The 23,841-nt window shown below is 44.7% G+C and overlaps 1 protein-coding gene across 9 annotated transcripts in view; it reads right to left on the minus strand.

Annotated features, from left to right (window-relative positions):
* The window catches only part of Kcc (solute carrier family 12 member kcc), a 125,933-nt gene that overhangs the window by 9,130 nt on the left and 92,962 nt on the right, over positions 1–23,841 (minus strand). For 8 of the 9 annotated variants that reach the window (XM_076782575.1, XM_076782574.1, XM_076782572.1 and 5 more), the window contains exons 3-4: positions 4,330–4,424; positions 75–335 (exon numbers count right to left, since the gene is read on the minus strand). In XM_076782575.1, the coding sequence (XP_076638690.1) occupies positions 75–335; positions 4,330–4,424 (356 nt within the window). Of the gene's footprint in view, positions 1–74; positions 336–4,329; positions 4,425–20,825; positions 21,855–23,841 lie in introns of those variants that run through there. The other variant, XM_076782569.1, reaches the window with a different exon arrangement.

Genomic DNA, 23,841 nt, shown 5'->3' on the forward strand with positions numbered 1-23,841 from the left:
TCTGTAATCTTACTGGATTAAACTGTCATGGAAAAGGTTTACTTCCAAAGTCTCGATCACCCTGAAGAACTCACCACGCAACAGCAGCAGAGCACGATGAGGAAACCTTGGAGGGCACCGGCTGTGCCGACCACCCACGTCAGACGGATGAATAGAATCACACCGAAGATGTTTTGGATGCAAGGTAAGAAGACACCGATCAGGGTACCCATTCGTGCACCGCCTTGCACAGGCGGTGGCTTGCTGTCCGGGTCGGTCGCAGCTGGGATCGTGTTGCTGTAGTTCGACAGACTGCTGAGCAAGGTGGAGATCCGAGGCCGGTCTTCCATCTCTTCCTGAAAGCGAAAACGATAGCTTAGGTCGCCATTTTGGCGAACCACACTCGACTCTTTCCAATTCAGACAGGAAGTTTTTGAGTCTACAAAAATGTATTAAGCTACTTTTGCCCAATACTCTATGGTGTAAGAGTTACAGTATCTTAAAGTTTATTAAACTAGGTTGGATTTCGTTATGGCGGATCCATGGTACACCATCTCGTGGTATTCGAGTACAACCAGTTCCAATGGCGGAGAAAAGTTTAAATTGTTGCAATGTATCCAAAAGAAAGGATTTTGATTATGAAATATGAATTTTCGATTTTCAACGGCGGGATTAATTTAGAAAATGGATTGCAATTTAATACGGGAGCCGCAGTGTGCCCGAAAACTATTTGTTTGTCGAGTCCCGAGGAACCGGTGGAGTTCCCACTCGAAAGGAAACTTGCCACGACCCGAGTTCAATGCACCGAAAGGTTCGCCAACAAGGTTACCACGAAACTTCCTGTTAATTGCGTCGCTTTGAGAACGCTTTCGTCAGTCGTGCAGAGGACCCAAATCCTTAACAGCGCTCAAAAGGAAGTCTCCAGCGCACTATAATGCTTTGGATCTCGTGTTTCATCGAACGTGTTAGCCTTTTAGAGAAATATAGCTAAAGAATACGTGACATTTTATCATGTATACGAACGCAGCAGCGGTCTGGAATGGTCGGTTGCAAGTTAAATACACGCTAATTTTGTTATTTTTGATTTGTTTAAAGTTCTAATCACGGAATCAACTCGAATGATCGATACCTGACGGTTTTGTTAAGTTATAATATATATAAATTATAACTATGTGTCGCGAAGTGGCTTAGGATTAGGGTTAAATGCGGTGCAGTGGGGTCGTTTTCGAGAGTCGGGAGCGTAGTTTGCGCGGAAGTAGCGTAGCTTTTGCAAGTTACGCGCACCATACACCTCCCCGGGGTATCGGAGCAAAGTGAACATAACTCGAGCCCACCCTGGAGAGCACTTACAGCTCGTTTGGTTACTTTCAAAGGTTGCATTACCCCTCGACCGTCTCGAGGAGGAACAGGGGTTGGTCTAACCTGGCGATAAATCACTCATGATTTCTTCTTTCTTCACTTTCGTTGCATCCTTTAAAAATCATCTGCATAAAAGTTTATTCCATTCTAGAGACGTGAAAGGCAAGTTCATTCTTAACGAGACGAGTCTGACCATATACGAAATTTTCTACTTGGCGCAGTCAGGTCGAGCGCCGATCCTTTCTACTTGCAGTGGAAATTTCACTGTTTCACATCCAAGTATTGACTCGACGAAATTTCCAAAAGCAAACTGAACGCGTGTAATTGGATACGACACAACTTACGGCGCGATTACAAATTTGCAAACGTGCTTAATTAATTTACGAGTTATCGTCTCGCGTTCCCGGCGATCCTGTTACTCCTGTTAGGCAAAAAAAACAAAGGGGAATCCTCGCGCGCCATTAGCTGGAGCGCAACTGCTCTTAGATAATTACTCGACTCGCGAGATAATTAAACGAAACGCGATCCTGAAACAGTGCTTAACAGAGAAACGAACGCAAAAATCAGTGGTCAATGGAAGCACTCTGATAAAAGTTCGTTTCTTTATTTATTCGTTAATCACGGACCGTGAGGGTAAAAATCTCCAGAACAAACTGCACTTGGGAATTTCCTCATTAAACCCACACGCCATGCTATTTAGAAAGAACTTTCATTGGAATTCTTCCGGGATTTTACCCGGATCACCAGGACCATTTGCAATCTAGACAACAGGAAGAAAAATGGTCGACGAATGATACTTTTTCCAGCTATTCAATTCGGAATGTTTGCATCGAGTGGAACTTGTAAAGTATAAATTCGTTGAAAATACGTCTCCTCGATGATCTCCTGATCGAACAGACGATTTATTTCCACTCGAGGGCAGGTCCAGCGACGGGGAACGAGCCTCTTGCAGCCCCGTGGTCTCATTTTCCGCGGACAAAGAGGCCAGAGAGAGACAGAGGCAGAGATACTCGCGAGAAATCAGCGTCGATAAGGCCGTCCGGAGATAATTTCGACAGACCGAGCCACGGTAAGAAGAGAAACGGATAATTGGATATCCAGGAATCGAGGTCGATCCCGAACCGCGTTTCAACTATGAGGCCCCCGACTGAAAGAGCACGTTAATTAACCGGCTATAAGGGCACGTTCGAGCCATGGCTCCGCTTGCGTCACTCTAGACCACCCCTTTTTTTCTTTCATTTTCATGCGGCCTCTCTGCAGAGGCCAATGTGCAATCGTTACGTAAAGCCGCGTTCCCACACACGCGAAATCAGGGTCGAGACCAACCAACGAAGACGCCGTGGACGCGAAACGAAACGCTTTTATTATTTTTATCATTTCCTATCCCCTTTCACGCCATATTGGAACGGAGAATTTCACCGTTGTATCCTATAACTTGCTTTTAACGATCACCGTTCGGGTCGTAACGCAGACTTTAGATCCGCGAGGCTGTATTTTATTAGTTATATCGCGGCCCATAAACAACGCGTATAAGTTTCGACGACCATATTCTGGATCGTTCGTTTCACGATGCACGGTAAAACGAATTCGATAGATCCGACCTTCCGCGTACACTTTAACGACAGGTGCTCAAGATATAAACTAGAATCCTACGTAAATCTTCGAAACTGACCTCGCGTTCGAGTTTCGAGGACATCCCTATCATTCCAGAAATCTAACATCGATGGAAATTGTAAATAAAATTTCTAGTTTAGAACAAATCGTGTCCCGTTCCAAATTTTTCTTCGCCACTTTCACAGCCGAACCTGCAAGTTTTGCGGGTGGGAAATGAGTGGGAATCAGTTAATCGCGCCAATTAGTCGGGAAATTAATTTGCCCGGACGACGGACGGGAAAGTTTCGTGGGAATTCAAAGGCGCTTTGACGCGAACTTAAATCGAATTCTACGGTTTCTTATCGGCTCGATAAGCGCGTCGAACCTGAAAGCGGAACCATTTTGGACGTCGAGGGATCAGAGGGCCGAAAAAGATTAAAAAGAACGCCTCGCGCGATACGTCCGGAGATAAAGTCCGCGGGAAAGGAACCGTTTTTCGTGAGAAAACCTCGCCACGAAAAATCCTTTGGACCTTTGAGGTTACACTAAGCGATTTCCTAAAGTGAGATAAATGAAAATTGGTGATAGATAGTTCGTTTGGGATGAAAATGGAAAGAGAAATGAAAATGGTGGGAAATTGGCGAGGGAGAGTGATTTAATAAGAAGAGCTCGAAGACACTCGGAGGAAACTGTCCGAACAAAAGAAAAACTGCCGACGAAGGACGACGACGTTTCGAACAATAAAAGAGACGCACAACCGCAGAAGAATCCGTTCGCGGCCCGCTTGTTCGTTGAACGACAATTAAGCGAATTGCACACTCGAGAGTATTCAACCCTGTCTCTACCTCCCCCCCACTTTATTCCTCTCACTTTCGCGTTTTAATGAAGGACCCTTCTTTCGAGAAAGGGAGCCTGAGCCCACCGTCGTCCCAGTTTTCTTATCCGGTGAACTTTCGCTGCGAACCGCCTCTTATCCGTCTACTGGATGTACTGGCTGAAGAAAGAAAAAACACCCCTCGAAGGAGGTCCAGCCGTTTTGGGTCAGACGTTCCAGCTGATCTTCCTGAGACGAACAAATGTGTTCGTACTCCTGTTTATGAATATTCCCCACTTAACTCGGGGTTGACAGCTTGCATTTAGGTTTGAATTGAAATTTTTGGGACTTCTGACTTCCGTCGAATGTATTGACTGGGGCGTGAAAGAATGGTCATAGTAGAAATTCAATTTTTTGATAAATATTACCGAGATTATTGATACGAATCATCGATGTCTGTGTGTTTGTGATTTCCCTATTTTCTTAAAATGAGACTATACGTTACAGGAGCTTGTAGTAGCTCTAATTTGGTAACGTTACTATGCTTTGCATCGGAATGAATTGCAATCACGGTTGTTACTTACACTGTAGAGGAAGAGATTGGTCTCGTATCCCGTCTTCTTTTCTGAATTCCCTCCCACCATGGGATCGCCATCTCCGCCGGCGCCTCCGCCATCGCCTGCAGATAATAAAACAACTGTTAATAAGAGCAATTTCCCATGGGAAACCGTTGTCGAATGTTTATTTTACGTCGAATTATAACCGACGAATGCAATCTCGGAAGGATTACATCGTCGACTCGGTCGGGCGCTTTCAAACTTTATTTCTATTGATTTTAATATCTTCCTAATAGAGCGACGAAGTTTTAATAGAAACACGGCGACGGAAATGGGAACGCTTTAGTTGGAAAGTTTTAATAGGCGTCCAGAGAGAGGCACGCTGATAGATTTCAGTTTGTTGGTAAGTCGTGATCGGTTTTTCCGGGCCGGGGGGCTCGCGTGTGTGTCAGTGTGTGTTTTTTTTATTCTTTGTTTAAACGGACAGAAGCTCGAATTGGATTTGGGTCCGAATTCGCTCGATTTCTCTCGGTCGATCGACAGTTTTTAATCAGCCGCCACCGTAATGCTTGTTGACAGTACAGCGATCGAAGAAAGGAGAAAAATTTCAATCCACCATTTCGCTAGATACAACGTTTGCAATTATTTTACGATTTCATTTCATCTGGGAATTAATGGAATTCAGTATCGGTGTAGTTTCAGTTTACTTTCATTTCTGGCCACAGGTTATATTTTCGGTAAAGAATTTTTTTTCTCGGAAATGCGTACGATTTCGGGGGTATGTCTATTAACCAAAAATGCTTGTAATTGACCCCTGCAATTAGAAATAATTTTTTTAGGACGATTTAAAAAAGTTTTTTTTCGCCGAAACTTTCAGCACCTATTCGAATTTTTTTCTCGAAAGTGGATAGCATTTCGAGGGTATGTCTATTCACCAAAAATGATTGTAATTGACCCCTGCAACCAATAATAATTTTTCCAGAACGAATCGAAAATTTTTTTTTTCGCCGAAAAATTTAGGCACTACACCCTGTCGATTTCTCTTAAAAATTCGTTTTTAATTTTTAATAATTTCGCTTGACGTCCTACAGAAAAGTTGTCTAATACTTTTTGGTAGGTACCCATGAGCTCTACTTCAGAAAAAAGTTTCATTAAAATAAATTCACTATTGTAGGAGTTATGGCTGTTTGAAAATTGGACCATTTTTATGGGGTTTTTCTCATTTTGCGGGGTTAAAGATCAACTTTTCGAATATTTTTGCAATTTCTACATATTCTTCATTAAAATACGCGTCGTTTGCTTTTTTAAACATTAAAATCGTCCAATCCGTTCAGAAGTTATGACGTTTTAAAGATTCGCATGAAAATTCGGGCAGACATTTCTGGCCAGAAATTAGATTTTCGGTTAGGAATTTTTTTCTCGAAAATGCGTAGGATTTCGGGGGTATGTTTATTGACCAAAAATGATTGTAATTGACCCATGCAACTAAAAATAATTTTTTTAAAACGATTTGAAATTTTTTAATTTTGGCGACAAATTTCAGGGAAACATGTCAATGTATGGTCAGACATTACATTTTCGGTAAGGAATTTTTTTCTCGAAAATGCGTAGGATTTCGGGGGTATGTTTATTGACCAAAAATGATTGTAATTGACCCTCGTAAGTAAAAATAATTTTTTTAAAACGATTTGAAATTTTTTAATTTTGGCGACAAATTTCAGGGAAACATATCAATGTGTGGTCAGACAGTACATTTTCGGTAAGGAATTTTTTTCTCGAAAATGCGCAGGATTTCGGGGGTATGCCTATTGGCAAAAAACGATTGTAATTGACCTCCGAAACAGAAAATAATTTTTTTAGAACGATTTGAAAATTTTTTTTTTCGACGAAAAATTTCTCCACTTACTCCCAGTTGATTTTCGGATAATCAGAACTCTACTGTAGTTCGAATCAATCTTTCAGCCGCCGTTCTATGCTCCGTGGCCATTGTCAACTGCAAAGAAATCCCTAAAAGGTTTATCGACATTGAGAAAGCACTTGAGCGTCGCCGAAGGTACGTCCAGACCTACAATTTTCAATCGATTAATCTTGTACCGGTATCTTTAAGTTCCCCGTAGTTCGATTCAATTTATAAATCGTTTCTCGTAATGTCCACTCTCGAGGAACGGTGAAAGATAAATATTCGCTTCTCGAACGACAGGCACCAATTTTCAATTTTATAATATAAACTTATAATATTATAATATTGAAACGAAAGGAGCAAGTTTCTGTTCTTTTATAGCGAATCGCCATTTTATTCAAACATGGACACCGTTTTTCCGTGACCTTACAGAAGCGTGCTAGGGAATTTCGAGCCGAAAAGGCTATCGATCTTCGATCTTAGTTCGCGCGGAAGAAACCAGGCTGCCGGAAACAGAAATTCAGACCCGATATGTCTTTGTTCCGGCCTTTCTTTCGCGTTCCCAAAGGGGAAACACGATAAAGCTGGAGAACCTACGCTCGTGAGTGACTATCGGAGCGTCGAGGGTAAAGTTGGCGAACCGATGGATTTTCTATTCTCCGGGCTAGTTACATTCACGTTTCTCCGGTCGCAGAAAAGTTCCTAGGCGGGGAAAACCCTTCGATCGGGTATGATAACGAGATACTCTTGAGGGGTTCTCGAGGGCTCGAAAAGTATGCAGCAATTAGGGAAAGTTCGATATTTGAAACAAGCGTCCCGAAGTAACAAACCGGGGCCGCATCGAGTAATTTAAAAAACTAGGCCAGTCAATATTAACTCGCTGATTTGTTTCTTTGTCCCTTTGTACGCTGCTCCCCTGCGCTCGTCGTTTGTTACGATATCCATCAACGACAATGGCTTTCGAGATCACCGATGGAATTCATTTAGCCGCCGGACCAAATGAATTCTCGAAGATTCGTTGCGTACCTAGGTCTAGGGATATTTATGGCGACAGAGGGACCCGTTCAGGCCACTGTTGTTTCTGGTACACCCAGCACGATCGGCATAAACTCGCCTTATTACGACGAATACCTCGTTCCGATAATAAATTTCAGTTAAACGGGCAGGGGGTTTTCAGCAACGTCGATTCTTTTGCCTCCAATTCCATTAATCAACGTTCTATTGATCGACCGATAATTTACTCGGGCCACATCGACGCCTGTGAATACTTAAGCAACGAATCGGGAAACGGAATTATCCTTCGCTTCAATTTTTAACGAGAACGGGAAATTAAACACGGCAATGAACGGGCGTACGTGCGATTAAACGCGCATTTTTCTTCATTTCTTGAACTTCGATTATTAAAATATTTGTAGAATATTTCGAACTACATTCCAACTATTCCAGTTTCTATTGAAAAATTCGAACTTTGGCGATGACATAATACGAGCACAGAAGTCCTTCGATTATCCGACCTAATAGTAGCGAGGGTTGATCGCATAATCGGGGGATTTTTTTCATCTTAGGGCAACAGGTAGGTTATAAATACATCGTTGTACCGTTTCTAGGCCATAATACGTATATTACGTATTGATTATTTTCTCGCGTATATGCTACGCACATTTAGGTAACGAATCTCGTAAATGTTCGTTAAAAGACACTTGTTTTTTATGAAATTAAGATATAAAACTTGTCAGAGATCGTGGCACGTTGCATACGGTGGCCATCGAAGTGCAACCATTATTCGACCGCGTCCAGATTAGGATGGGTTACTGCTTGGCGAAAAAAACACACGTATCGTTGATTTCTGTACTCTAATTGGGTATTACTTGTTAATTAATATTAAAAAAACAATTACAGCGAATTACCATTATAGTGTACAATTACCTAGAGCACAATTGGACCGAAATATAAAAAATGACCACCGCATGAGGGGTTTAGGAAATTTCCAAGGTGTCGAATCGACATCGAAAGATGGAGAAAAAGGGTGTCTAAAAATAGTGGACGCGTTGGGGGCGATAATTCAAGCGGAGTAATTCGGTCCGATTATAATAATTATCGGCATATTCGACCACAAATTCACGGACGGACGGTCTAACGAGCCTGCTACGAGAATTTATGCGAGGGTGGGTCCAAGGGCTGTAAAATTATAGCGGTCGTCCCCGCTATAGAGCAATTTCCGTGTTCGTTGCAATGGATAAATGTTAGGCGATTGCGTGAACCGTGACGGGGGGAGGATTAATCCGGACCACCGGGCAAAGGAAATTTCTCACCGAATTCGAGACACCACGTGACACACGTTTCAGGAGCGTCACTGTTTATCGGGTTTCGCCTACGCGAAACGAAGATACACCCGAGCCGATAATATCCTGACAGGGAAACACCGACGACCAATAATTAGCCATAATGGCGGAGTTTCGTTGACGCGGAGGCCGCGGTGTCGCGGTACCCATTTAACCGAGCCTCGTATTTAGGTTCCCAGCTGACAAACTCTATCCAGTTACACCCGGGGATCCCTAATTATTTTAATCGCGTTTGCTCCTTCCATTATGCACTCTATCGTTCCCCCCGTGGCGGCCTCAAACCCACGTTAAAAGCGGTCCAAAATGGCGCCGTGCGAACGTCAGGCTCCACGAAATTTTCTTAAAAATCAGAATTTAATTCCGTCTCCATTGGAGGAAAAATAACGTTCCAAGACAGTGTTGGAAATTGTTTTGATGCAAAATAAGTTGGATCGCGGATTTCCCGCGTCAATATTGCGAGACGGATATTATTTGTCGCTGCAGTTTACGTAATCGCGAACGATGCAATTACGTTAAGAAGCAAGGATATAGGCAGCGTGTAAACACTCCGGATACGAGGCTTTCGCGGACGAGTTGCCCTAAGCGGCTGAACTTTGCGAAGACGGGCTTCAAACACGATTAATTTGCGAGCACGTCTTCGTCAAACTCTTAATTGATTTTGGCCGGGACGTCGGGGCGAAAATTCGGTGCGCGTTGCGGCCAATGTTCCTCTGTAACATCTCCATCGTGTAATCATTTGTTTTGGGGCTCTTTGCAATTCATCTACATTTCTTTTTGGTAATTACAACACAGTTTATACCAATTCTTTTAATGTTAATTTATAAGTAGTGCCCAATTAGAGAAACCTGATAGAGAGATATAATTAATTACAAAGAATCAACGATACGTGTTTTTTTTGCCAAACGGCAACCCATCCTAGTCCAGATGCGGCCGAACGATGCTGCACTTCGGTGATCGAACGGTGATCAGTGCATCCAACGCGTCAAAAGCGCCGACAAGTTTTATATTTAATTCTCGATTACTTGTTTTTAAGATCGAGAAGCGACTCGAGTGATTGTTACTATCGTAGAGAAGGGTTGAAAACGGCGTAAACTACCTTGAGAGGGTCGAGGATTGGTCCGAATTGGAGCATCGGATCGGCGGACGAGAACCGCGACCGATTCTTCGACAGATCCAAGCCAGATAGGAACAGGGGAGCAATTGGAACACGAAACACGAACGATAAAGAGAGAGGGAAGGGACAAAAAGGGTGGAATTCGGGAGAATCGAACTCTTGAGGACATTTGCCAAGCGCTGGCAGGCCGGTGGCCCAATATTCCGGGCGACTTCGCGACGCGAATTAACGACACTGCGATTTCCCGTCGGGTACGTTGCACCGCGTTGCGAAAATTCGACCATTTTTTGGCAGACCTCGAAAACTATTGCGTCATACTCAGGATCTTGCCTCCTCGGTTCGCTCGAGACCGATGAACTGCGATCCGGAGTCAATTTTCGGAATGCGGTAAACCCAACGAACCGGAAACCGATCGAAATTTCCAAGGAAGTCCACCCCTCCTCCATCTTTAAATTTTTCGTTAATAATTCGTTAAAAATATGGCATACCGTGCTTATATAAAGTAAACGATTCTTCTGTATTATTTGTTAATATCGTTAGTTCACTTAGTTTCGGAATCGAATCAAGGTATCAATTTTAATTTCAGATCTGAACGTAAAAGTCTTGAATGAAATGCGATTATAAAATGGTCGATGTCCTCCGCTCTCACTGACACACTTTCCAGGGTATTAATACGCTGATAATTACCAGACCTACGATTACTATACTCCGCGTAATTCCAGCGAAAAGTGGCGCAATTTTAGCGTCATGTTATGACCGACATACGATCCCCACGGCGGCCGATGGAATTAATTGCCAGCTCCGTTTTCGTCGCCGTGGAAAATTCGTGTAATTATCTGCGTACGAACGACACAATCGAATCGATTCACCGTCAAACACCGTCACACGGAATCTTCCTCTCTATACACGTGCATTTTTCTTTCAGTTGTCTCGTCGAAACATCGTTAATAAAAAAAGTTTCGACTATAATGATTTTACAAACAGGTGCAAACTATCGACAGAGACTAAAATTTCCTCGAACCTGCCAGTCTCGGGAAATTTAGTTTGCGATCGTTTGAGCACGTTGGATCGCGTTTGGAAGAAGGGAATAAGGCGAAAATTGCGATCCATAAAAATACCTGGCGAGCGGTGGATGAAAAGCGGATCAACGCGCGCGTGTACGTGTGTGTGTGCGTGCGCGGGCGCGTCAGAAACGCGGAGAAGCTTAAAAGCAATGGTAACAATGCCGGGCGTGTCCCGGTTGGTCCGTGTCCCAATTTCGAGGCTCGCTGGAACGACGATAAATCGCAAGCAGGACCGAAGCACGGCGTCTCGACGATATTATTCGACGCTCGACTTTATTACGACGGGAGTCAGGTGGCGATTATCGGCAGCCAGATGATTTACACGGTTGCGTGTATCTTTACGCGACTCTGGGATCGAGCGCCATTGTGGTTTAGAGAACCTTTCCTGTCCTCGAGACCTCGAGGCTACTTCCACGACCTTTCTCTCCGTGTATTCCAACACCCCCCACGCCTCCCCCATTCCAATATACGTTCCCACTCGAATCATGGTCATTCGAACCTGAAACACCCCTTTGGAACGATCGTACATCTCATTTTGTGCACACACTGTTCAGGTTTTCTTGATCAGACAGTTGGAATTTTATTTTTAGCGGTTTATTAATGATAGAGATAAGGAATTTGTTGCGTATTTGGTAATTATTTACTTCGGGGATCTCAACTCCGATTTTGAACTTTTTCTTAGATATTTGGCAGATAGTAGGCAGAATTAAATGTAGTAGAATAGAGGGAATTTTGCGAATATCTCTTCAGAATGTTATTTTCTATAACATATTTCAAAACGATTAAAATCGAAGGTACCCCCGAAGTAAATAATTATCGAATATTTTTTAAGGGTGCAGGACCGAAATGTTCGAAGAATTAAGCGATTCCAGGCGAGGTCGCGAGATGGTTGGCCGTGTGCAGAGGCGTGGCAAGCTCGAGACACACCGAGAAACGTCGTCACGTCGTGGAGCATCCTTACAATGGAAACTACTTAACCCTCCGCTTGCCCTTGTCCTAATCTCGTTTAAACGCGCGCGAGGCCTGGGTACATGCACGTTTTCGCCGCGAATCGACCAGCCACTCGACCGAATGGGGATTTGGTTGAATCAACAAAGTGCTGGAACTGCGTCGTCTCCGCCAACGGGCCGGAGACTTTGTCAAACTGCAACCCTTGGGGACCTACGTTGTTAACACAACGTTTCCAACCACTGCACCGATTGGTCTATTTATTTACGCGAAACAAGTCCTTCCTTTCGAACCACTGGTATCCTATTTAAAGAACATTTAGATTTTTCGACCATCTTGGGACCTCAAAATTTAATTTTTTTAATTCTATTTTATGACGACTTTCCAGTACATTCCAGGGCCCTCGAAACACTGATTTATGCAATTAATATTTAGAGAAACTGAAGAGTAAGAGAGAGAGGTTGAATTACATAATTTCACGGAGGAAGAAGATAATATTGCAATGACGCGTTTGTTGCGCAATATATATCGAAGGGGTCAATTCGCCCTGGAGGTATCCGAGCGAGAGAGAGTTCGTCCTTGCTTGAGAATTCTGCAAGGTCCGCGATATCCTTTTAACGGGGATCGATCAGCCACTCGAGCGGCAGCAAATTCGATTGGATCAACAAAGTGCTGGTTCTCCGCAACCCCCAAACGAGCTCGTTTTATTGCATCCATCGAGGTCGGTTAATAGATATCAGAGCAAAAACAACACACAGGAAACAACCCAGTCGCGATCCCTTCGTCCTGATTTAACCCATTTCGTCGATCATTGCCCGCGAAAACGCCAATCCTCGCGACCTTCGTCCCTCTTTTACTCGATAACACGCTATTTCACAAACAAAAATGAAAACGAACCCCTTTTCGTACTCGTGTTTTGCACCCTTCGCTTAGATCTTATATTCAGACCCTTCAAGACGAACCAAGATCCTAAAATAATCATTGCACAAATTGTTTAAAATATATTTGCAATTTTGGAACAGTTAATTCGACTAAACGATTAATTTCAATCTTGGCGGATTTTTCTCTCAATATTTTCGAGTCTCACCGACGAACGAATGCAATATTCGCGGACAAACAAATTAATTCGAGCTCGCGTGTCGCTCTACCGATGAATGAACGACTCGCTATCGAGGAAGACCCTCGTCTCCCACTGTTTCTAATTTCGTTAACGCGTCCAAACGACGACGAATGGCCCGACGAAATTAATTTCTGCTCTCACCGAGATCCGCTCGATCGCGGATCGATCCTTGATTTTATTTGACTGCGAACTGTCCGCGTTTCGATCGCGTGGACGTTGATTTGTTGACCGAACTCGTACGGTTCTGGGGCTTCTTAATCCACGTACGACTGGCTATCAAAGAACAGGGAGCCTTATCTAGCCCCTTAAATGGTTTATTAAATCTGCTCGAACGAAGACAAACATCTTCAGGATCTCCTCGAGGGTCCTGATAAGACTCCCGAAGAACATCGAACGTCGAGCCATGACGCATGTGTTAACATTCTTTAAATCTACGAATGAAGCTTTCGAAAGTCCAAAGAATTTTACTTTGTATTTTTTTAAATTAAAGACAAATTCACCGACCAATTCTCAGCGTTTATCAGCGAAAGAAATAATTCAATTTATAGAGGGTTAAGTTTACGGGTTATTTGTTGGAAGATCGGATCGAACAAGGTCTGTGTAAAATAAAAAAATTGATGGTCACTTCGAGAACCGATTCTATGTGTTTAAACGCAACAATCGAGCTCTGTCTTTCGTAAGTGGCAGCGAACAAGCTTCGTGTGTTCGCTGGGATCTTTGTTTGTTCTTGTCGACAGTCTGCGCGAAGCCTGCGAAATGTTATTACGACGGATGAACCGTCCGCTCGCGAGCAAGGAAGGTTTAGTTGAACCAACAGACCGGTAATTCCTGATTCCACAAGACTCCAGGGTAGTTCCAGACGATAATTTCTTTCTGTGCCGCGAAAAATGATAACATTTATCCCTCCTCGGGCTCGATTTTTTGGAGAAACATTCGCTGGAATGTCAGTAGTATCGGATCAAACGTTTAGCTTTGGCCAGCCATCGCGACGATCACGATATAAAATATCGCCATTGTTGGAACGATTCTATTTTATTCCCTAACGTTCTAGTCCTTTGTCAAGTTGGCATTCTTTTCTATCCCAAGAAGCTTGTCCATTAATTAAATCCACCCCTTTACTATCCTCGTGAACCATAAATTATACGAAATAACACACGGATCTTGCGTTTCGAGTAGATAAGAGGAGAACGGAGACATAATTTTTCCTAGTTTATTTACTTCCAACATCTGGGGACCATTTTTCTCTCGATATCGTCTATCGTTTAATAACCTAGTTTCATTCAAGAACGAGTCTGTTTCGTCTCGTGCTGGAATCTTTCGTTGAAAGCAATCTTCTCCACTGATCTCTGAATGAGAGACATTTTATTTATTTCTGCACTCTTTCTGATAATTTATCTCCGGCTCACGGTATCGTCTAAGCGTACGTTGTGATCTAACGTAAGAAAAAATTGGAGTTTCGGTATCGAATAATAACTTCGTACTTCGAAGGGCTGAAATTCAAAGTTAAAACCTGGAGCAAACAGTAAGACCAATAATTCATGTTCTGTCTGTCGGCGTGTGCACGTACCGAGTGGCACAGAGTTAGACAAATGGAGACTGTGACGTCTTGACCTATTTACCAGGAAATTTGAAACTGTTAATAACTTGAAAATAGTAATAAATGACGGAACAACCCGCTAATATTTTTTAACCGTCCAGGGCTAACGAATTATTTTTATGAAAATTAATCTACAGTCTCTTGGTCCTCGATATCGTCGAAATATTAATCGTACGGTCTTCTCGATTATCGTAAACGCTATAAACGAAATAAACTCTTCCGGCTGGCTGTTTTTCCATCCGCAATTTCGACGATTTACCGCGCACCGGCGAGATCGTACGTAAATTTCGCGGGTGCCGCGGAATCTGCTCGTTTTCGACGTCTCGACTCGTAAATTCCCGCCGTGGACACCGCGATATTCGAGTATTCAGTGTTCCAGTTCTCGATAGTAGGCCAACGAAATATGTTGATCTCGTGGAACCGTTCGAGCGTGCCTGGATATCTGCATATCGAGTATGAATATTCCCGTCGCGCGGTTTTCCCCTGTTGTCACAGGGATTTTTGTAATACGCGACGGGAAAACCGGAAAAACCCCCGTTCGAATATTCGTACTCGATGAAACAACGTTGCACGGTGTTCTTTTCATTCGCGTCGAACAATAGGGAAACGGAATTTTGAACCTGGAATAAACCGACGGTTCCACGAAGTTACCTTCTCGCGTACGTGATGTTTTTTTTTTTTTTCTTTCGAGAAAACCTTTGGACGAGATTCGAGAAGTTGATACCCACTTTTCATCGTTTCGTAGACAATCGCCTTTATACGCTTTGCCAGATCCCTTGATATTTTCCTGCTTCGCGAGCATACCTCGCGAAGTTTACCCTATGTGTGTCTGTGTATACAAGATTCCGCAGAGACGCGGTGTGTGTGTGGTTCGAGATGTATTCAGAGGATTTGAATTTCGAGGGAGTATTTCTTTCAGAACTAAGAGCCACTGATCTATATTCCCTATGCTTGGCCCCTCTCTGTCTCTGTTTATCTTCGTCCGTCATATATTTCCATGCATTTTCCCTCCGGCGTCTATTTTCACACGAATTTTCTCATTGGTAAAACAAATTTGCGATTCTCGTACCGTTTTTTCGAATCCACCGGCAGGTTCTGGGATAATGTATTCCCACAACTCCGGAGTCTCTGGGATTTATGGTGCAATTTTTCCTCCTTCGGGTTCTGTTACTCATTTTTTCATACGAATTCTTTATCGTAAACCAACGGTGCAATTTTCCAGGGTCATTGATTTATGGTCTCGTAGGAATTCTTTTTCTAGGGACTTTTCCACGGGTGACATTTTCCCCGAGTTAGTAGATTTTCCGGGATAATTTACGGGCTTTATTTTCCCGCTAAAGTCCTAATTATTCTACAATTTTATCACCTACCATTTACAGAAATTCTTATAAATACTTTTTATTTCTAAGATTGGTAATATTGGAGAAATAGTACTTAAAAACTCTTCATACTACACGTATATAAATTCGAGAAAAACCTAACAAATTAAAAACTGCGGGGATTCGAACCCTGGTCATCACGGTGGAATGCAACGATGTTATGCACTGAGTTACCAGTTCCTATAAATAAATAAATACTTTCCTAAGTACATATTCAGTGGCTAAGATGTGCAATCGACTCTCTCAAGTGTACGTTTCGAATATTAAAAAAATCTAATTCTAATATTTAGACACTCTCTCTCTAATTAATAACTCTTAAACGTATTTCTTTTTTATTCCATCGATAAGTAACGTTTCGAAACGGTTTGGTACTCGTCGAAACGCCGGACATCATTAAGCAATCTCTGTTTATCCTAGTGGACGGTCCTTTTCATCGTTTTGAGCAAGATACGCTATTACGTGTCGCGAAAATAATAAAAAGAGCTCGTAAGAAGGCACTTCCTACTCGACCCTGTTTTCTCGAGTTATAGTCGTTTTAGTTTTACGGGCAACGTGATGCTGTCGAAGCTTTTGAAGAGTTGAAGGTTCTCGGTGCTTTACTTACAGCGATGAAAATTTCAAAGAACGTGGAAAACTCGAGGAACTTTTATAAGAACCTTAAAAATTTTATGAATTTCTTAATAAATTCCGATAGAGGCTCGAAGCAAGGACAGCGGTCTAAAAATTTATAGCAGAACCGAGGGTGGAGCGATTGTTAGTGAAAAAACAAGTCGAAATTGTTCGATACATTTCTTTCTACGAGGTTTCGTTACCGAGATAATCAAACGTTTCGTTGGACGCGCGCGATTTTGGCTAACGCGTCTGACCATTATTCGCTATTTCTACTTGCATCGGTATTTCTAACCATTGTTGGCGGTACAATATCCGTTACAATTGTACCTAACTAGCTAACAAACAGTACTCTGTACGAGAAATACATAATATCGTTCGTTTCACCATAGTTTCCGCTTACAAACTCCAACGCAAGTGAAAAAGCCAACGTAAGGTCAGACGCGAACTTTACGGATCTTCGAGATCCGTTTCCTCCAAAACGGAGCTTCCTACGCGAAAACTTTATCCTTCGTTTTCGACGTGTTTTCGTGCAAAGAATCGTCTCATTTTCGTTCGAACCGCGAATTCCGCTTCGTACTCCAGGAAAATCCAAAAAACGATTTTTAAAGAAGCACTCGGTGCAACTGTTTTCATCGTGGAGCGTCGATTTCTTTCTAACGTATAATTGGAGCATCGCGAGCGAGAAACAGTGTCGGAAATTGTGCGAAAGAGGGAATTAAATGTTAAAAGGAAAGCATTCCGTGCGCTAACGTATTACATAATTCATCGGTGTGACACAACGCGAGGACAACCGTGGCATTCTAACCGTGGCTCGCGGCCATTACGTTGCCATTCACGTTTACACAGGGACCTAGAATTTACGGGGGTGCGCCAGCGCAAACAACTGGATATTTTCCTGCACGTATTTATACGACCCGTATCCCGGTTTCCACGCACGTAATATGTTAATGCGAATTTAGATGAAGCGGATCGCCGTACACCGAGGCTGCCGGAACAACGCGAAATACTTTTTCGGGACCGAACCGGAATACGACGACGCTTTTACGCCAAAGGAAACCTTCCACCCTTCGCGTTCGTACGTCAATTTTGTCGTTCAGCCCCGTGATTGCAAATTCCACTACGTACGAGACGAGATCGTCAAGTTAAACGACTGTTTAAGAATCATCGTGTATTGAATTTCGACTTCCACGCTATTTCAAAAGGTGTACTTTCAGGGAATATGCCACGCATAAAATTCTTGAAAAAAGAACGTATCCCAATTCGAGAATTGGAGCAGAGTTAAGAATGGGAAGTCGAATTTGGAAGTTTCCGAATTCGCTGGAACGACGAACCGTACCCTTTTAAGAGTCCGTTGACTTCCTGGACGTCCGGATAGAAGCTGGCCACAATTCCTCGGACCGAAATCGCTGTCCCAGTTTCCCCGAGCCACGATGGAAAGCCAATTTCTGGGCGAAGTTCGCGCGACGCTACGCGACGCCCTGCCAGCGTCTCGAAACTCCGTGACGCGAATCAGAAAACCCCCGAAACTCGGGTAAAAATTCGCCTTTTACCCCCCCTACCGAGAAACTTTTCGCTAGCGTCGAGAGGCGACCATGAGGTCGCGTACGAGGTACGCGGAGACGTTTCTGAAAATTAAATCGCTGCCCTACATTCGACCAGCGATTCTAAAGAACCGGGAATACCCAGTCGAACGAAATCTTTTGTCGGGTTCGTTGGATGCGTTACGATAAGAATTCGTTATGTTATTTACCGACACGTAATGAGATATTGTGGCTGAAAGGGTCTTTTGTGCTGGTTCGATAAAGAAAACTGTGTGTGTGTGTGTGTGCTGCTTGCTGACATTCTGATTAGTCGGATCCTTTGAAATTTAGCGTGACATGGTAGCAGATATAAGCAATTTCTTAGATTGTCCAAGAAACCGTCTATTATTATCTGGAGAATTTAATTTGGTATCAAGATTGTGTGCTTTGGGGAGAAATTCTATTTTAAAACAGTACTTTCTTGACTTGTCAGAGCTTTCGACAGAAGAGAATATCAGACTTCTCGTAGTCTTGTTAGTATTTGTAGTGGTTTGAAAACGAATCCAGTGGCTCTTTCGATCCTGGTACACCCCCTGGGCACCCCTTAAATAAGACATCCATCGCTCTAGCCGCAAAGGTGCTCGAACATTTCCGAAATGACTCCGAACTTTGATGGAATTGCCTCGCCCGATGCACCACAAAAGACGCATTAACCACCCCTTTCGGATGCATCAAAGAGCAACCCCCCTGGCAGCCATCTATAGCGAACAATCGCCAACTTCCGAATGCCCCAACAAGCTGGCGGGGTCGTAAATCGAGTCTCGAAATCTCGCGATATCAGCCCCGGTCGACGAGCTTTATCGTCGACGCAGAACCTCCCCCTCGCCGTATTCTCGAAATTTCAACGACTTCGAGAACGGTTAGAAAATTGCCTAGCCAGCTTCGCGGTCCAAGGAGAGTTTAATGTATTCCACAGAGCGTGGGTGGAGAATTTTAAACCCTCCACGCGTTGCCCTTCACGTCCGATTTTTTCAGTTCTTTTCCCATTCACGATACAAACACTTCTGGCGTCAAATTGCAATTTTACCAAGCTTTCTACATAGAATTCTTGCACTCGTGGAATTTTTTAAGAATTCTAGATAGAATATTCCGTTTTATTTAAGTGATCAATTTCACGGGGAGTTCCGTTTCGAGACTTGCACTAACTCCCGGATAACAGGGGCCGCAAGTTCGACGGAACTCTGCTCGTGAAACTTTACGAGGAGCTCCGTCGATTTTGCAACCGAGTTCCGTAAGAATCCCAACGATCCCGACGAGAGTTCTACTAAAAAGCGCAGTGCTCGTTTCGAAACTTCCGGCGAACGCGCAGTTTCGCGAAGAAAAGGCGAACCCGCGGGGCGGTTTTCGGGAGGAAATTTTCGCCTAACCGGCTCCCCGACGCGAAGTTTAATAGACTCGAGTAAGGGTGGATTTCTGCGGGGACCCAATTTCCAAGCGACCCTCGGCGCGTTTCGTCGCGAAAACCGGGACTCTGAATTGGAATCGAGTCGTGAACGCTCGGCGAACTTTGGCCTTTGATTGTCGCTGTTCAGCATTCGAGGCAGTGTTTCACGTTCTGCTGATCAAAGGTAACCCGGGCCTCGTACCCGCGATACGTGACCTTCTCGCGAGGGTTTTCGCGATCACGAGAACACTGGGCTTGGATAGGCTTTTGTTGCCCGGGAGAAAGGACCGATTGCAATTCTAGGAAATAAATCAGGAGAAAGGAGAGAATCATCATCTGAGGGATGCTGGCGTCATCTTGGGGATGGTCTAACAAAAATAGACAGGATTGGTTTATTGGGTTACGGTGTCATCCCTTAAGGGCGCGACATAATGTCAGGGTGTAAACACGCCGATACTGCGAAATACACTCGACGAATTATCTGCTTTCACAAGCGTTTCTATGCTCTAATTTATATGTCGCGAACGCTAACAGTGGATTCTAGTGAATTCTACAGGAGTTTGGTCCGCTCGTGGAACTCTGACAGAAGTTTCGTGCATGGCGTTCTATCAGAGTTTCCGGACAGATTTACAATTTAGAGAATTCTAATAGAGCTCGATCGACTCTACGTAGCTCTATAGAATTAGAGTTCATAAAGTTCCATTTATAGAGATCTATAAGGGTCTGAATTCTGACGAATTCTATAGAATTGCAGCTAGAAAATTGTGTGACAATTCTATCGACTCTAGAGTTCGCTCGTGGAATTCAACTGGAGTTAAGTTTACAGAGTTTTACTTATGGAACTAAGTCTTACAAACTCTAGAGAGATCTATAATACTGCCATTTGTAGGACTCTATTCGTTCCAGGGATTTATAGAAAGAATTCTACAGAACCTCTGGAGTTCCGTGACAGTTCTAGCGTTCATATAGACTTCCACAGAGCCCTGTTTGTTGAGTTCTACATTTATCTGTCTGCTCCATAAGATTCTACCTCTGCACAACTCTGTGGATACCTATAATAGAGCCATTTGTAGAACTCTATTCGTTCTAGAGATTCATAGAAAGAATTCTACAGAACCTCTAGAGTTCTGTGACAGTTCTATCGACTGTATAAACTTTCACAGAGCTTCGTTGAATTCTACATTTATAATTCTGCCACCGCACAACTCTATAGAGATCTATAATAGAGCCATTTGTGGGACTCTATTCGTCCCAGAGATTCATAGAAAGAATTCTATAGAGTCTCTAGAGTTCCGTGACAGTGCTATAGACTATATAGACTTTCACGGAGCCTCGTTCCTTGAATTCTACAGAGCTCTACCTCTGCTGTACTTAGCTTTAGAGCGACAGAGTTCTCTAAAATTTGCTCAGAGATAGAGTATAGAATTCCAGTAGAATTGATGGCTATTTAGGACCGGTATAGAGTAATCAGATGCAATCGTACCGGCTTCCAGGCGGGCTGGCGAGCCATCGGACACGTTCCTGCCCTGGGACTTCGGCGTGCCCTCGCTCATGGTTTCGGCGCGTCTTCGATCCTTCGGGGGTGGATTATCCTAGCCTCCCTCTTCCGTCAGCGGCCTCCTGGAGCCCCGAGTCCTCCGCGATCCACCGATTCACCCCTGTTCGGCCACCTTCTTTCTCCACGCTCTTCCCCCTCCCCTTGGAACTCTCTATATCACAGCGTGGTCGTAGCTTATTATTTGAGGGAACTGGGTAAATTGGCACTTGGAATGTTTTCGGCACTTGGTAGTCTTCGAGGTGGACGAGGCTGCGTCACTTAAAAAAGTTTTCAACGAACCGACGTGCACATCCTCTTAACCGTCACACGATGGAGTACTTCCGGTCACTTCTCACTGCCGGGTTCCCAGAGAGTGTCGAAACTCGGGGATTCGCGGTGGCGGTCCAGGACGCGTGCGAAACGCGTCGACGACGGGGAAGACGCGACACCCGGACGGCTTCCGCGGAGGGTGTGTAGCCTGTTCAACGCTTCAGCCTGATCTTCCGCATCCCTCCTCTCGTACGTTCCGGCGAGAGGTCTCTCTCTCTCTCTATCTCTGTCTCTTTCTCTCGGTCGGTCGCGGTGTCACAAGGTCACGGGGATCGGGGGATCGGCGGATCGGTGCTCCAGATAGAAAGCCACGCACGCAGACGGGTCCTCGTCTCGGTCGCGCGCGCTCCTCCAATTAACACGGAGGGAACGACGATCCCCGGAAGCGGTCCGCGTCCGTTCGGGAGGATCGATTGTTCGGCCGATTGGCGTCGCGTACGCGCATCGACAGGTACGAGAGAACGCGGGACACCGGCGAGTTTGGTGGGTCTCGATCAATCCCAGGGACTCGAGACACGGTCGTCGCGTCGCTCTCTGTGCCGAGCTGGCTCGCGGTTGCAGGTCACCACCCCTGGACGCTCGTCTTCCCCGTGGCTCGGATGCTGCGGAGTGCTCGACCACCTTCGCCCACCCTCTCCGACCCTCTACGAACCCTCCTCCCACTCCTGGTCGCTTCTCCTCTCTCTCTCTCTCTGTTTCTCCGGTGGCGTCTCCCACTACGCCGTCCCTGCGTCTTCTACGGTCCGCGATCGCGTTCGACGCGACAGCTTCCACCGTCGCGCGTGAAAAACTTTTTGGTAAAGCCGGATGAAACGCGTCGAGGGCCGAGAAGAACGCACGGCTGACGGTGGCCCGATCGCGGGGGTTAGGAACGAACACTCCCGGCTTTTCCAGGCCTCTGTGTCCTCTCCTTCCCTCCTCGGCGCGCGCACGCTCTATCCGGACTATCCCTCCATCCCCCTACGTAGCCCCCTCCGCAGCCCCTCGCGCACGAGCTTTCGATCTTCTCCTTTTATCTCGCGACTCTTCTCTCTCTTCGTTTCTCGCCCCTGTCTCGACGTTCCTGGCCTCCCTCTACCTCCCCCACCTCCCCCTGTCGGTGGTGGTGGTGCCCTCGTCGGGTACGCTCGTCGGTCTTCGTTCAGGACGCGAGGATCCGTCTTGGTCGCACTCGCGCGACGCGTCCCGGGCGTTGCGAGCAGCTCGCCATCGCTTTTCCTAACCCCCTAATTATGCGCATGCGCGACTAACCTCCGGGATACGCGTCCCCCTTTCTCTCGACGCGGGCCTCTCTACCTGTCGCCCTCTTTTTACCGCCCGTACCCCTTCATACCCCCTTCGACCGGAGAGAGAACGGGACGCAGGTGCCTCTTCATCCCCCTAACCCCCCACAACACACCACCCACCCCCTTCTTCTACTTCTCTGCCTCTCTTGCATCCGCTTCCTCGGACCTGTGCGCCGCTTTTTTTTTTTTTATTTCACCTTTACCGGCTCTCTGTTATCGAATATCACCGGGAACCGTTCTCCCTGTCGGTCAAAATTTTACGCTTACCCCCTTCGATGTGCTCGAGTTCGTTAAAAAATAAACCGTGAAACGCGACCACGATGCACTTGGGAAATATTACACGTAGACTTTGTTTGTTTACTTGGAATTGGAAACTCGAGTTTAACCCTTAAGTGGATGCTCGATCTTGACTGAATTATTTTACCAAATTGCTAAGTGGTAAACATTTAAAGAATAATAAACTAACGGAGGATTACAAAAATTAATTTAAACCCCAATAATCCTTTCAAGGGTTAAAAATAGGGCACCATAAAGTCTACAGAAGCAGAAACAACGAGTAACGTAGGACGGCTGCGGACCCCCGAAATCGTATTCGATGGCGCACGTGCCCCAACGCACGTTTAAATTCAATTATCTTGAAAACGAACCGTCGTACGGAAAAATTTCATCCCGCGTTCTCGACTAATTTTTGCGCGTGTAATTGATTTATTTTATAAAAATACAGAAATTTCGAAAAAAATTCCCTCGCCAGTTTCCATTACATATTTTTATTATCGTTATTAGCGTCTATTTCACTATGTTTGCGATAGGTGAATATTTTTTTCAACGTCGTCCCAGCCACGCAAACTTCGTCGCGTATTTTCCACGCCGCTGGGAATATTCCGTTCCGTTCGCTGCTGTCGGTGTATATTTTAAATGCTGATCAGCTATAACGACGACTCGTCGAGTGATTTCTAACCGACGAAAATGTACGGGAAAAAAAACCTCGGCAAAGAATTCGCGGTCGTACGTGCTCGTTTTTATTCGCGCGCTACAGCGGAACAAAGAATCGCTTCGTAAAACTGTTCCACTGAACGCGGTGAACGCATCGCTTTGTTGAAGTTTAAATTATCGTATTCCTCCGCTCTCCCTCTCTCTCTCTCTCTCTCTCTCTGTTCTTCCCTCGAAATTTCCCTTTTATATATCTTCGTCAACGATGCGCTTCCATCGCGTCGTTTCGTAAGCTTTTGCATAACTCCCTGTGCCAATTTCTGTACCAACGCAATAAAATAGAATCCCTTCCTGTGCCGCGTGATTTATATTTAGCATCGAATGTCTCCGTTCATCGCGCGGCGAAACATTCGAAT

This window comes from Colletes latitarsis, chromosome 14 (assembly GCF_051014445.1).
Source record: "Colletes latitarsis isolate SP2378_abdomen chromosome 14, iyColLati1, whole genome shotgun sequence".
NCBI classification, from domain to species: Eukaryota; Metazoa; Arthropoda; class Insecta; order Hymenoptera; family Colletidae; genus Colletes; species Colletes latitarsis.